Below are 14,733 nucleotides of genomic sequence, written 5' to 3' on the forward strand. Positions count from 1 at the left end.
TAATGGCTTGTATACTCTTGTATAGACACCCACTATATTTGTTCCACTATCATGATCCTGGCTTCCAAGGTTTTCTTGTCAATACTTTTTCCAGTTTAAGAATTTTATTAGCTAGCCTATATCCTTTTATCTCTTCAATAAAATAAAATAAAACTTTTGTCTATTGTTAAGAGATTCTTAATGCAAACGTATTTAATAATATAACATACTTGGGGTGCCTGGGAGGCTCAGTAGGTTAAGCATCCAACTTTTTTTTTTAATGTTTATATATTTTTGAGAGAGAGACAGAGCACAAGCAGGGGGAGAGGCAGAGAGAGTGGGGGAGACACAGAATCTGAAGCAGGCTCCAGGTTCCTAGCTGACCCTGGGCAGACCCTGACCTGGGGTTCAAACCCATGAACCATGAGATCATGACCTGAGTGGAGTCAGACACTTACTGATTCTTGATTTCGGCTCAGGTCATGATCTCACAGTTGCTGAGATCATTGGGCTTTGCGCTGACAGTGTGGGGCCTTCTTGGGATGTTCTGTCTCTCTCTCTCTCCCCCTCCCGTGCACACACACACTCTGTCTCACTCTCCTAAAATAAATAAATAAGCTTAAAAAAAAAATCTGGCACACTTGTTCATGATGGCTACATCTGGCATACAAAGAATAACTTAAAGTATTTCACTCACTTTATTCCCAATAGTGTTTCAAATCTAACATGATTTCCTAGTAACACTGTATGTTCCCCTAAAATTCCTATGTTGAAGTCCTTATCTCCAGTACTCTGGAATGCATTGCAACTGTATTTGGACTTAGGGCCTTAAAGAGGTAATAAAGGTAATATGAGATCATTATCAGCAGGCCCTAAACATGACTAGTGTCCTTTTAAGAGTTTAGGCCATAGACAACACACAGACCAAGGGATGTCCAGAATAAGGACATAGTAAGCAAGTGTCCACTTGCAAGTGAAATAGCGAAACTTCAGAAGTAACCAAACTTTCCCACGCCTTGATCTTGGACTTTTAGCTTCCAGAAATGTGAGAAAATGTCTACTGTTTAAGCCACTTAATCTGTGATGTTTTATTATAACATCCCTAGGAAACATACAAGTTGTAAGTTTATATTGAATTTTATTAGACAAATAAGGCACAGATTCCCTTTTAGGATAGCTACATCACATATAATAAATTCAGTTAAATTAAGAAACATAGTAATTGGTTTTTCAACATTTAGTATCTGTTTAACCTGGAAACTAAAACAATGTCTAAAGTATAACTGACAGAAGTCTGGAAGTAAAAGGACATGTTATTGTGACCAGCTGTTTGGTCAAACACTAGTCTAGATCTTTATCTCACATATTAGACTGTCAGACATACAGCCTTAGGCTTACGCAACAAAAAAGAGGTTTATGTTACTAGGCAATGAGAGAGCTATAAATAATAGAACTATCAAAAAGTAGCAAAGGGAGTGTGAGATGTAATGAAGGATAGTGAATATAGCTAGATGATCATCTTTCAAATTTCCAAAGTGTTAAAATCAAGAGACATGTACTTTGTAAGTATATGGTTTACAGTCAGAAAAATTAAAAAGAGACTATGGATAGAAGTTCCTCTAGGAAGGATACAAGAAGAAAGCAGTAGGGTGGGGAAGAATTATTCATGGTAAGCTCATGTTCCTTAATTTTAAAGCCATATGTGTGTATTTTTAACTGGGATGGCAGAGAAAGCAAACTTTGCGTGTGCTTCAAGATCCAGATCTAACGTTGCCTACTGTAGTGCCAGCTTCCTGGTTAAATTAGTCACTCTTCTGTTACACAAGCACTTGGTTCTGTTATCATACCTCTCCTATTTCACACATCTATTTAAGAATGCCTTCCATTACTCCAAATTATTTAAAGTTAAAAGCAGTATTTATCTTTATTTCCATATCAGATCTTTAATAACTGTTGAATCGATGAAAAATATGAATTACTTTGAGTAAAGGCTTTGGGAAGCTACCAGATCAGGATTTGATTCCCAGGCTTTTCACTTAGCATCAGTGAAATCTCATGGGACCTCAGGTGTCTTACCTAACCTTTATGACCTCCAGCTTGTTAGTTAAAAGTTGTGAGTTTAGTGGCACCTGGGTGGCTCAGTTGGTTAAGCATCCGACTTCACCTAGGTCATGATCTCATGATTCGTGAGTCTGAGCCCCGCATTGGGCTCTGTGCTGACAGTTTGGAGCCTGGAACCTGCTTTGGATTCTGTGTCTCCCTCTTCCTCTCTGCCCCTCCCCCCGCCTAAAAAAAAAAAAAAAAAAAAAAAAACATTAAAACAAAAAAAAATTTTTTTTAAGTTGTGAGTTTGAAATACCAGACTGTGGGGCGCCTGGGTGGCGCAGTCGGTTAAGCGTCCGACTTCAGCCAGGTCACGATCTCGCGGTCCGTGAGTTCGAGCCCCGCGTCAGGCTCTGGGCTGATGGCTCAGAGCCTGGAGCCTGTTTCAGATTCTGTGTCTCCCTCTCTCTCTGCCCCTCCCCTGTTCATGCTCTGTCTCTCTCTGTCCCAAAAATAAATAAACGTTGGAAAAAAAAATTAAAAAAAAAAAAAAGAAATACCAGACTGTAACATCCCAACAGTTGGGCATACTAAAACGCCCAACTCTTTGGTGCCATAGTGAACATGTTAATGCTAAACTAAGTAGGTTAATAAAAATTACTGAAAACAGTTCCCTGTCTCTAATTTATCCTTTATTTGTTTCCAAGACCACAGTGGGATTGATAAGTAGGCACCAACACATAACAGATTCCTTAACGGCTGATTTCATGCTTACTGCAGGAAATGCTCAAAAGCAATGTGGAACATCTTGTTATGCTATATAGCAAAGGAAGATACCAAAGACAAGTTTTTCTGTATCTGTGTTTTATTTCACATGAAACAAATTTTAAAAACTCAAGAGAACAAGAGACTTCCACTCCCAGTTAAGATGGAGTAGCATCTGGTAGATCAACTTTCATGTCAAATGTAACAATGAAAACTGGATAAAATCTCCTAAAAATATGTTTTAAGGCATCAAAGGACTGCTGAAACAAAAAAGACTTGAGCATGAAGATCCCAGGGAAGAATGAATCTCAAGTCGGTGAGCCAAAAGTCCATAGCCTCTTTTATCCTTAGATCATGTTCTGATTGTAGGCATGGGGCAAAGATTGAGAACACAGATAAACGACCCAAGTAATGGGCAGGTGCTAACAGGCAGAGAAACCATCAGAGGTCTTGTCAGTGTTAAGGGGTATTGAAAGGCAAAACCTAGACTGTAATTTGTTGGAATATTGAATGGAAGGGAGAGATGAAGAGTTTAGTCAACCACTCAGCCTGTTAACTCAGTAAGACATTTTCTGAATTCTGAAGGTGTGCAGAATGGAAAGTTAAGAAGCAAAAAAGCCTCCAAAAAGAAAAAAATTTGCAGCAATATCTAGATACTAAAGATACAAGGATTGAGCTTCAAAACTGCCAGAGGGACAGATCCAGTGAACACTCTGGGCTCTCAATTGGAAAACCCCTGGAAGACTAATATATAAGAGGGGAAAATGAAGGTAAATCAGAGGTAGAGTAAACAAAAATGCAAATCAGCCTTAATCAAGTTGGCTCAGACTCTGATTAGATTAAGATGATCAATCCCCACTCTGCCTAGAAAAAGGAAAACAATGAATCCATTATGTAGCAGGTTGTCACCATCCAGAGCCTCTATAATTTGTCTAGCATCCAGTCAAAATTATCAGTCATACCAACAGAATGGACTAAATGATAAGAAACCAAGAGGGGGAAAACGATCCACAGAAAATTTATATCATGGAATTAACAGAGAAGAACTTTTAAGTAAGTGACTCATTAGTCCAAAAAAAATGAGTAAAACAAAAGACAAATTCCCCAGAGAATTAGAATCTATTAAAAGTAATTGAATGGATACATATTCTAGAATGAAAAAATGTTAAGAACTAAAATTAACTAAATAGATGAGGTTAGCCGAAGAGATAAATGAATTGGAAGACAGGTCAACAGAAAATATTTACTCTGAAACACAAGTGGGAAAAGGATGGGAGGTATGAAAGCTTAAACTGAAAAGTTCTATCATTCAGATTATTGGAATCCCAGAGGAAACACACACACACACACACACACACACACACACACACATGAGACAGAAATAATTCTTGAATAACTGAGAAATTTCCAAAACTAAAGATGACCCACAAATTCAAGAAACTCTGTAAACTCTAAGCCAGAAAATAACAAAAAGAAATCACACTAGGCAAGTCATAGTAAAACTACTGAAAACCATAACAAAGAAAACTCTTTAAAAGCAGGTGGGAGGGGATGAGGAAGAAATTACCTTCAAAGGAGCATCAAAAGGACAAGACAGCTGAATTTTCAACAGAAATGGTGTAAGCATGCCTATAATGGAATCACATCTTTAAGCTGTTTAAAGAAAAACATGTAAATGAATTTAATAGAAAACAGAATAAACTGGAAAACAGTTGTAAAATTTACCCCCAAATACAGCATAGTTTTAAAAATATATGAAAGCAGGTTAAGAACTAAAAAAAAGTATGGTATAATCTAATTTACTTTTAATCCAAGTTCCAGAAAGGAACATAGAAAATATTGAAAGAGAAAATGGTTTAATAACTTTCTAAAACTGATTGAAGATAATATTGTACACATTCAAGCATTCAAGAAGCCCAAAGAATGTCAAACAGTGGAAAAAACACACCTAGCATGACAATAATTTTTCTGTTCTCAGCACTGAGGGAATCTTTTTTTTTTTTTTTAAGTAGGCTCCATGCCCAGCATGGAGCCCAACGTGAAGCTTGAACTCATGACCTGATGACAGATCAAGACCTGAGCTGAGATCAAGAGCTAGACGTTCAACCAAATGAGCCACCCAGGTGCCCCTCTAAGTGAATCTTTCTATACTCTGCTGTTATATTGGAGTTGCAACCCCGTAAATTCCATTTCCCATATTCCCTTACCAGCTGGCATCCTGTTAGGATCTGCCAATGGAAGGTACTAGAAGATTAAATGGCACTAGATAAGTAGCAATTGCCCAAACCCAGCAATTTTTTTTTTTTGCATGAGAGACAGTTTTATATATTAAGCCACTGAGACTGAAAGGTTATATTATTACTGTAGGTAGCATAAGCCTATTCTATCCTAACAAAATATAAAAAAGAATCTTTTTAAGAAGACCCTTGCACCAACAAAAATAAAATGTAAGTATGTGAGAGGCATAAATGTAAAAGACAAGGCTATAAAAGATTTTGGAAAAGAATACAGGAAATACCTTCATCATTTTGGGGAACAAAAGAATTTCTCAAACAAGATATAAAAAGCATAAATCAAAAAGTAAAAGCTTGATAAATGTGGTGTAAAAATTGAGAACTTCTCTTCATCAGAAGACAAAACTAAGAGTGAAACGACAAACTAGAAAAAGGAAGATATTTTGCAAAATGTATAAGCATCAAAGAACTTATGTCTATAATATACTAAAAATTCCAGTGAATCAGTAAGAAAAAGACTTGAAAAAACATAAACATGAGGACTAACAAGAAAGTGTTCAATATCATTAATGATGCTAAAATAGACAATACTATGCATGTAACAAGTTACCTAAAATGCACAAGTAGGACATTACCAGGTATCGGAGAAGGCTGGGATAACAAGAACTCTCATTCACTCCTAATGAGAGTGTGCATAACCACTCTGGAATACATTATATGGTAAAGTTGAAGACTAACTAGTAAGATTCCATACTTCAACTGCTAGATGCATATTCTGCATGCACAAATGTGTTTATGTGTACCAGGAATCATGTATAAATATGCAAATGGCAGTATTATTCGTAGTATACAAGGTGAAACCTTCTCAAATATCTATCAACAGTATATTGGCTATATTATGTACTGTCTGTCCTACAATATACATTAAAAAACTGAGTCAACTCTACATATTAAAACAAACTACAGCTACACAACAGCATGAATACTAAAAACAACTGTCAAACAAAAAAAGGCAAAAGCTCCAAAAATACATGGATTCCATTTACAAAAAGTACAAAATCAGGGGAAAAAAATAACTACTTATTTAGGGATGTAGACATAGGTAGTAAAATTACAAAGACAAATAAAGGAATAAGTACCATAAACCACGAGACAATGGTCACCACAAAGGTACTGAAAGCAGGACAGGAGATTTGATCCAGAACAGGCTCACAAGCGGCTCCTGAGGTGCAGATTTGAAAATGATCTCTTCTCTAACCCAGGTGGTGGTCAGCTGGGTGCTCACACTCACCTTCATATTTTTTAAACTGTACATCTGTGTTTTGTGAACAATTCTGTGTATGTATCTCAAAATTTTTAAATAAGAAATTTCAATTTATAACAGCCAGTCATGAACACACATGATTTCTATGTTCTCTGGGAATCAAGGAGAGATTATGTTCCCTCACTTTCCAAAAAGGATACTGAAGCTTGGAAATTTAAGTGTTGAAACCATACCTAGAACCCGTGGTCAAGGTTTTGCCATTCAAGTATACACTACCCAGATTCCACCTACACAGAGGAAATGCACAGGAAATAGTGAACTTGGTATAAGCTCACCCACCTTAAAAAATACTCAGAATAAGGCTATTTAAGGCTTCTGGCAGGGACATTTTATTTTTTGGTTAAAGCCACATTGATAGAAATGCCATAAAAACAAATATGTAAACAAGGTATCAAAACTTTGGTTCACTAAAACACCTCACACCTAAAACATCTGAGGTACAAAGGCACCTTGCTAGGTGCTAGACAGCCTGACTCTGCTGTAGCCACTCTGACTCAAACTCTGTGGCCAGAGGTGGCACAGGCCAACCAGAAAGGTTGGGACCCAGGTCACCCAGAACCGTCCTCAGTCGGCTCTCCCTTTGGTCCAGACAAACATTCACTCCAGCTAAGATCCAAGTGACAAGGCCTGGAACATACAAAGGTGTCTGTCATGTTGAACTTGAGGATGACATAGGCTGTGGGGCCAGGAAGGAGAAGGGCAGAAAACGAAGTCAGTCAACTTCTGTTGATCCACACGGCCTCAAGAATTCCTGTCCTCGTTCATGGAACCACTTATTGGAGACTGTGAACAGAAATAAAGTTATGTTAACAATCCTGTTGATTAGTTTAGCATCCAAAATTAATAACTCCTTCATGATGACTCCAGGACTGGGGACTGATAATCAAACATGAGTAAGATATGCTGTCATACTCGAGTTGCTCACGAGCTGGTAAGGAAGACCTATATGAAAAGATTAATTGTACAAATCTCTGCCAGTGATAAAGGATGGGCATGTGTATGCTGCCATGGAAACTGAGCCAAAGGCCATCCATCTAACCATGTGAGGGAAGAGGAGACCCAGGGCTGGGACATGAAGCTGAATAGGAGTTATCCAGGGCAGATGATGGACATAGCAGATGACTCCTATATCAAAGGGTCCAGGAAGGGGGAACAGGACAAGAAAAACATCAAGGCACAAACCACCTTGGTGTCAAGGACCCCAAGCAGCTTGGTATTACTGGGATGGAACTGAGATACAGAAGCTAAGGATGAGGAAGACCGTCAGGACTATGGGCGCCTGGACATCAACCTCAGGACCTGGGGGACACCAGATCCAATCTGTGTGCTGTGGGTAGCAGAGTAGCAGAGCTGGTGCTAACACTGCCTGTCACCTAGAGCTGTGTCCCAAATGCACCTAAAGCTGTGTCCTTAACACATACTACTGAAGTCAGAGAGCTTTTGAATTAAAGTACAAGATATACTTAGTTGAAAAAAAAGCAAATTGCCTATAAAGCTTAGAGTGATAAAGAGTAATCTCCTACCCACCCCCTCTCTGCCAAACTCCACTTCTAGAGGACATTCAATTCCTTTAGTTGTTTCTTCTGATATTCTACCACTTACTTCTAAGTAGCATGCTTATAGTGCTATCTCTTGTCTTTCAATTTTGGAATTCTTTCATTCTATCCCTAAACCACATATATTTAGTGTCTTTTATCTTCCCAATAAAGTCACAAATTTTAATTAAATTAATATTTAGTGCCTACATTATGTCATATAAGTATCACTTATACCTGAGCCACCTAGCAGTATATGCTGACATTTGTTGCACAACATTTTCTTTGCCCTTTTAGTCAGCAATTGCCCCATTTATTTTCTAACTGCTTAATTTTCTGCGAAACTACCACTAATATCCCCAACTTCTCCAGGACAATATAAACTCACGTCTTTGCAATCACTTCCTGTCATCCTCACTCAAGCCTCTCCCTGGCTCACCACAACTATTTCCAGAACAAAGCTCAAAGCTCAAGCTTTAGCCTGTGGTCCCAGCCTTGAGCCTCATTTCCTGGCCCCTGTGCCACAGGCCTGCCCTTATGCAAATGACAAAGGTGGCTGGTCCCCACCACACCTATGATGCTGGTTTTAGCATTGGCCTTGCTTGCTTAGGACACTCCTTCCCCTCTGTTATTCCAGTTCTCCCCCACTGCTCCCTCACCCCTTGCCAGAGTCCATTCCTCTGGGGAGCCATCGTGGACCTACTATGCTTGTGCAGCTATTCTTCCTTGTGGCTTCTTCAGTTCTCTGGGCATCTCTGAGAGTATTCCCAACCAGCTGTCCTGACACATAACCAGCATTGTGGTTAGTTACATGGCTGGATGAGACAACCACTTAGCAGGGGGAAAAAAAAAAACCTCAAAAAGGAAGATAGCCTTGGCATTGTAAAAATATTGCAGCAGGTATCTCCCAACTCAGAGTCTAAGGCTGACCGTAAGAACCCAGGCTGAGGCCACCAAACCACTCACCCCACTTGCAGCCCACAAGCACAGGACAGGCAGCATGTCTCGTACGATAGTCACCTTCCCCACTCCGCAGGAGGTTGTACCAGAATACAGCTGTGCCCTAGGAAAAGGAGACAGCCTGTCACACAACACCCACAGATACTAGGCTCAGTGACTTGACCCCAAATACCATAGACCCTCTCTGAGCAAAAACACCCTCACTTTCCTGCATACAAAGGGACAGGGCTCTGAGATTCCAGCAACAGACAAGCACCCCAGAAAGCATCCACCCTTCACGAGGGGGTGGATGCTTGATAACCCACCTTCCCCCAAAGGGACTTCCCTCCCTATCCATATCCCCAGATGGAAGCTGGGGCCCCAAGGTCAGAGTTCAGGCAGGAAGGGGCTAAGACCCCTCAGAGTAAGAGTCAAGCAGGCCAGGGAATGGAACTCAGAGGAGAAAGGAATAAGGTCTGAGCCGTGCTTCAACCTGTGACCCACAAGGACTAGAACTCACCTTCTTAGGCCAAATGGCAGCCCCCAGATCAGGAAAAACAGTGGCACCGCCAGCTTCCACATCACTCATCTGAGAACAGAAGGCATAGAGCTTGGCCTTTATACCCAAAGCTCTCAGAGCAACTGAGTCACAAAGGACACAAGCGTGCAGATTACCCTTCTCTGAGCAGGAGTGGCACTGCTTGAAGGCTCTGCTCTACAGCCAGTCAGCCACCCAAGAAAGGCTCTCCCCATGCACTACCCCTCCCTAAACCCTGCTTTAACCTGTGTGGTTCGTCAGGAAAGCTCCATGCCAAGGGCTCTTGAGAGCTGTAGCCCTGCAGGAGACCCACATCCTGGCCATCCTCAGATGGGAACAATCCCAGTCTGTACACGGAAAATGACTGACTGACCTCCCCCACCTCCCACCCTTGTATCCCCTTCCAGCCCGGGCCATTCCTAAGGCACTTGTGCCCAGTGATCTGCCCTGACCCGGAGCTCCTTGCTGCTTCCAATACCATTGGTGGCCCCCACTGTGGGCTCTGTTTCTCTGGTTCTAGCAACACCCTTATCTTCCCAGAATGGCAGACCTAAGGGCCAGCTAGGTGAGCAGGCAGAGTGAAGCTCTGCGGGCCCTGCTTTCTCCCAGTGACACCTCAAACTAAATGGACCACAGGCTCCACGGTGGGGAGACTACACTTGGGCCCGCAAAGCATGCCTCAACTCATGCCCAAGGCACCACCTCTCTTTCATCTGGCTGGCTTCCTTCAAGTTTTTTTGTCTATAATGTATTAACAGGTGGAGTAAAAAAAATATTTCCACAGGATGGATGCCAGACAGACTAAAGAGCACTCAACAGACATATGGTAAACGAATAAGATGAAAACCTTTGATGGCTTCCCATAGTGCTGGGGATCAAATCCAGGCTCTTTTCTAGAACCCAAAGGCCCTGTCAGAAGCCATTCTCTCTCTCTAGCTACTCTCACCTCATGCACTGCCTCTGAGTCACAACAGCCTTCTTCCATTTTCCAACATCCCCAGCTCCTTCCCTCTTCCAGGTCTCCACACATTCACTCCTCTGCCAGGAAGCATGTTCCACCAACTAATTTCCACTCAACCTTCAAGTCTCCACAGACACATTACTCCCCAGTGAGGCTGTCTCTGAACCTCAGCTTTTTTAAGGCACTTATCACCATGGTAACTAAATAATTACTTCTATGTTTAAAGCAAGTCTCTCATATTAGACCATAAGCCCCATCAGAGGCCACACGTGTCCTGCTCACCAGCATGTTCATGGCCATCCCCGGGACATAATAAACATACACAAACACTTAAATGAGATACCAAAGGAAAAGATGGACCTCGGTTTCTGTGTCTAAGTTACTTGACAGTCTGTATGCCTCTTTAAAGTGGGCCAAGCATAGGGGAAAGCAAACTGTTCCTCACGTGACAGGTAAACCCAATGGCATGTGGCTGGAGCACAGGCAGCAGGTGGGAAGCAGGCCACTGAGTTCTGGGTAAACAAAGGCAGCTTTCATTTAAAAGCGTCTCATGGCAGGCTCCCCACTCTGCCACCAAGGAAAGAACACTCCAGGGCACTCACCTCAAAAGTTCTGACTAGCAGTGGGCCCATTAAAAAGGGTCAAGGACGTGAAAGTCATGGGTGTGGCTAAGCACACAGATGGGAACAAAGGTAAACTCTCTACTCCAGCCAAGAAGAGAGCTGAGGGCCAGAAGGGCTCAGCCATTAAGCAACAGCTGGTGATATCAGGCCTCACAGAAATGAAAGTAAGATAGCACTCTGGACCCAGTTTCCCCTGAAGACCCATAAGCTGCATGCATCATACTCACGTAGTTTAAGAACGTGGCCACACGGTTTCCCGTCCCTAAACGCTTGAAAGCATCTTGCTCATTTTTCTATAAAATTAAGTGAGAATGAACAGGTGGACCTGGCCCGAATACTTACATAGTTAAGAAACGTCGCTAACCTATTCCCCTCCGTTTTGAGGCCGCTGTCAAAAGGTCGCTGCAACAAACAACAACTTTCACACACGTTTGCAGATGATTCCACCCCCCACTCACAGGACCAGGGCCAAAAGGATCAAGGAAGGGCACTCAGCATGTATTCCATATATCAGCCTGGACCACGGACCATCATTGCAAAGGAAACCCTGACTGGGGCACAGGGGAAGGGGGGCAGGAACAGCTTTCACTAAGACCTAGTGAGGTTCTATGCTTTACAATCATGGTAAAGTGACAGTTGGGGCAGGGGGAATACTCCCCACATCACAGGGAAACAGCCAGGCTGCACTGGGCTCCACAGGTCCCATGCTTCCAGATTTGGACTTCTCCAGTAACAAACAGGTGGTCCTGGTAAGGCAGGGGGGCCTGATGTAGAGGTTGAAGTGCTCCTAGAAGCTCCAGCTTTCTCTCACCAGCTGGAGCAGGGCCTCTGAAAGCACCCGTGGTCTGGGCCTTACCCTAGAGAAGTCAAAGTGTGGCTCGTATTGTCCTCCCATTCCATAATTAGCAACCTGTTGGGAAAGAACAGCGTTGGACCTTGTCAGCAGCATGAACGGTCCTGGAGCAGGCCCTCTCCCCAGGGATGCTATCTCCCCCTAACAACTAAAACAACCTGAACCTCCAAGTGCAGCCTCTCTAACTATACCCTGCCAGCACTGGCAGAAAAAAAAACTAAATGTGTCCACAGCTGTGTCCAACGGTCAGGCTGCAGCACAAATGTGCTTTCCCAACACAACAGGATAGGCCACTGGGAAGAAGCTCTGGGCTTCGGGGACACTCAGATGTCAGCAGACAAAGCTTTCCTTGAGGTAGGCTCTGGCCTGGGCCCTACTTGATTGCGAGATAAGAAGAAGGTAATCCAGAGGAAAGCCAACAAGAAACTCAAGAGAGGGACTTTCTTTTTACGCTAGTTTGGGAGTGACTCGGTGCCTGACACTGCTCCTGCCCCCACTGTGTCACTGTGTACCAGTTGCTGTTCCTAGTCAAAGTGAGCAGGGCAAACGTACCTGACTCCCCTCTCTCAGCAGTTCCCTGTACAGAGTAGCTCTGTATCCAAGTGAAACAGCGGGACATGGGCAGCCAGCTGCAATGTGGCCAATGACCGCTGCTCTACCACGGTGGCCCCTGTGGGAGTCTGGACCTGGACTAGGACCTGAGCCATCTTAGCTTCAGCAACTACCAGATGTCATTATAGCAAAACCTTGGAATGCAAATAACTTCTTCTGCAAGTGTTCCACAAGACAAGCAAACGTTTCTAATAAATTTCAACTTGATAACAAGTGATGTCTCGCGATATGAGCAGTACGTGACACCCAATAATACATAATCACAAGTGAGCCAATGGTTCTTGAAATTCGCTTTGATATACAAACGCTTTGGATTATAAGCATGTTTCCGGAATGAATTATGCTCACGAACCAAGGTTTTACTGTAATTAGATTATGAACTGTAAATACCTGACTGAACAGTTTATCACCACAATTTAAGTCCTAAGTCACAAACGTTTATTTTAGCTACAGTAGCCAGACTGATAGACAAAGTTCAAGAAGAAGCATATAATTTGTTATGGAAGCTGACAGATCAAGTGGTACCACCAATGTCTATCTGGGAGCATTTGGCTACTGTCTCTTACTGAAAACCTAAAAACCTCTAGGGCACAGCTATTAGTCTTTAGGAACTTGGCATTTTCTGCATATCCTTTTTGGTGATTCCAAGAGTCAGATGTGAGATACTCCAAGATTGTCAATAATAGAGACCTACAGACATGCAGGAGAGAGGAGGTACTTTTCAAGAGAGGAAATCCTCCTACTGGAAAAGAAAATATATATCAAACGTGAGGAAGGGCAGAATTTGGACAGCATGATTTTCAGTGTCCAAAGAAATAAAATTTGATAAACAATCAGGGGATGAAAATACACTGTCATACGCTGCCTCGGCCTGCAAGATTCCTGTACCAGAAATACCGGGAAATCCTGTCAACAGTGCAAGGAGGCCTGGTTCAGCCAGTGGCCCAAAGGCTGAAGGTGCATGTAAGGAGGGAAGTGCTACAGTTGTTGATAAAATATTACAAACACTTTCTTTGGGTCCAGTTTAGCTGGGAACTTGAAAGAAAATTTTAAATATGACTGTGATTACTGTAGCTATGCACTCTGCAAAATTTGATCACTGCTTGCTGTTGGAACCGCAGTGTATGACTGCATTTTCCAATACTCCCCTTTGCTGGATAGGATGGCTTAAGCTTGCAGCTGGATAGGATGGAGTGAAAGAAGCTGCATTATTTTAACGGACCCATCTTTTTACAGTTCAATCATGGTGCTGATGCTATTGTGTCTACACAACTTAATACTATCCCCAAAGAGCAAGTGTCATGGGAGCTTCTGGATTTGCAATCAAATTCACCATCTGGGCAAACTCCAGGCCCAGACTCACAACTTTATTAACTAGCAACCATACATCAAAACTGATTCTTGGGGTGTCTAGGTGGCTCAGTCAATTGAGCGTCTGACTCTTGATTTCAGGTCAGGTCATGATCTCACTGTCTTGAGACTGAACCCCACATTGGGCTCTGTGCTGGGTGTGGAGGCTGGTTGAGATTCTCTCTCTCTTGCTCTCCCTCTGCCCCTCCTCTGCTCGTGCGTGCGCTATCTCTATAAAACAAACAAACAAAAACTGATTCCTGTGAGGAGGTATTCATTTTAATCTTTAGATGTGTTGTTACAAAAGTATTAAGAGTCAGTCATTTGAAAGACATGGGTATTTACGATATTTAGGTCAGAATGAAGACACACACAAAAATGGTCAGAAATTACTTTTCTAGTAAGGCTGAGACATCAAGTCATAAGTGTCTTCAATCCTGCCAGTGTAGCATCTCTTCCACTATCAGACAAGCCTTCGTCTAATTCATAAGAAAGCCTCAATTGCCCTTTCTCCTCCAAAAGATCTACAGCAAACATCGACTACAAGTGACAGAGTATCAACAAGGAGCATAAGCATCAGCTCCTTTCCAGAAGCCCGTAATATTCTGAAGGACCAGGGACTAGAGACTTTTGCTGGTGCCGAGGCTCTAATGACACTTTAAGCGGTCCATGTGGAAAGAGCACTTAGAAGCAAGTGCTGAAACCCAGGTTGCTGTCCCCCAGACCATGTAGGGTCAAAGCTTTCAACACTGCTGGCTGGCAAAGGAAATGCTAAGACAGCTCCTAGAAGAAGGCAAACAAAAACGGGGCCTCAGCCCCCGGGGAAGCTGTGGTCTGGGTCTTCCAGAAGAGTCCCAACATCAAGAGTCCCTCCATAGGGAGTCCTGGCATTCAGATCCCAGTCATCAATTGAGCTACAACATGATGACAGGCCTGACAAGATGGAGCCAGGGTTGTGGCAGATAAGCTAGTCCAAG

The 14,733-nt window shown here is 42.5% G+C and overlaps 1 protein-coding gene across 22 annotated transcripts in view; it reads right to left on the minus strand.

Annotated features, from left to right (window-relative positions):
* Positions 1-6,650: 6,650 nt before the first annotated feature.
* The window catches only part of P4HA2 (prolyl 4-hydroxylase subunit alpha 2), a 33,995-nt gene continuing 25,912 nt past the window's right edge, over positions 6,651-14,733 (minus strand). For 8 of the 22 annotated variants that reach the window (XM_045488171.1, XM_045488140.1, XM_045488162.1 and 5 more), the window contains exons 12-16: positions 11,798-11,851; positions 11,169-11,234; positions 9,340-9,408; positions 8,847-8,943; positions 6,651-7,128 (exon numbers count right to left, since the gene is read on the minus strand). In XM_045488171.1, coding sequence (XP_045344127.1) covers positions 7,058-7,128; positions 8,847-8,943; positions 9,340-9,408; positions 11,169-11,234; positions 11,798-11,851 — 357 coding nt within the window. In that variant the 3' untranslated portion in view covers positions 6,651-7,057. Of the gene's footprint in view, positions 7,129-8,846; positions 8,944-9,339; positions 9,409-11,168; positions 11,235-11,283; positions 11,688-11,797; positions 11,852-14,733 lie in introns of those variants that run through there. The other 14 variants (XM_045488227.1, XM_045488209.1, XM_045488217.1 and 11 more) reach the window with 6 other exon arrangements.

Source organism: Leopardus geoffroyi, chromosome A1 (assembly GCF_018350155.1).
Source record: "Leopardus geoffroyi isolate Oge1 chromosome A1, O.geoffroyi_Oge1_pat1.0, whole genome shotgun sequence".
In the NCBI taxonomy this organism is placed as follows: domain Eukaryota; kingdom Metazoa; phylum Chordata; class Mammalia; order Carnivora; family Felidae; genus Leopardus; species Leopardus geoffroyi.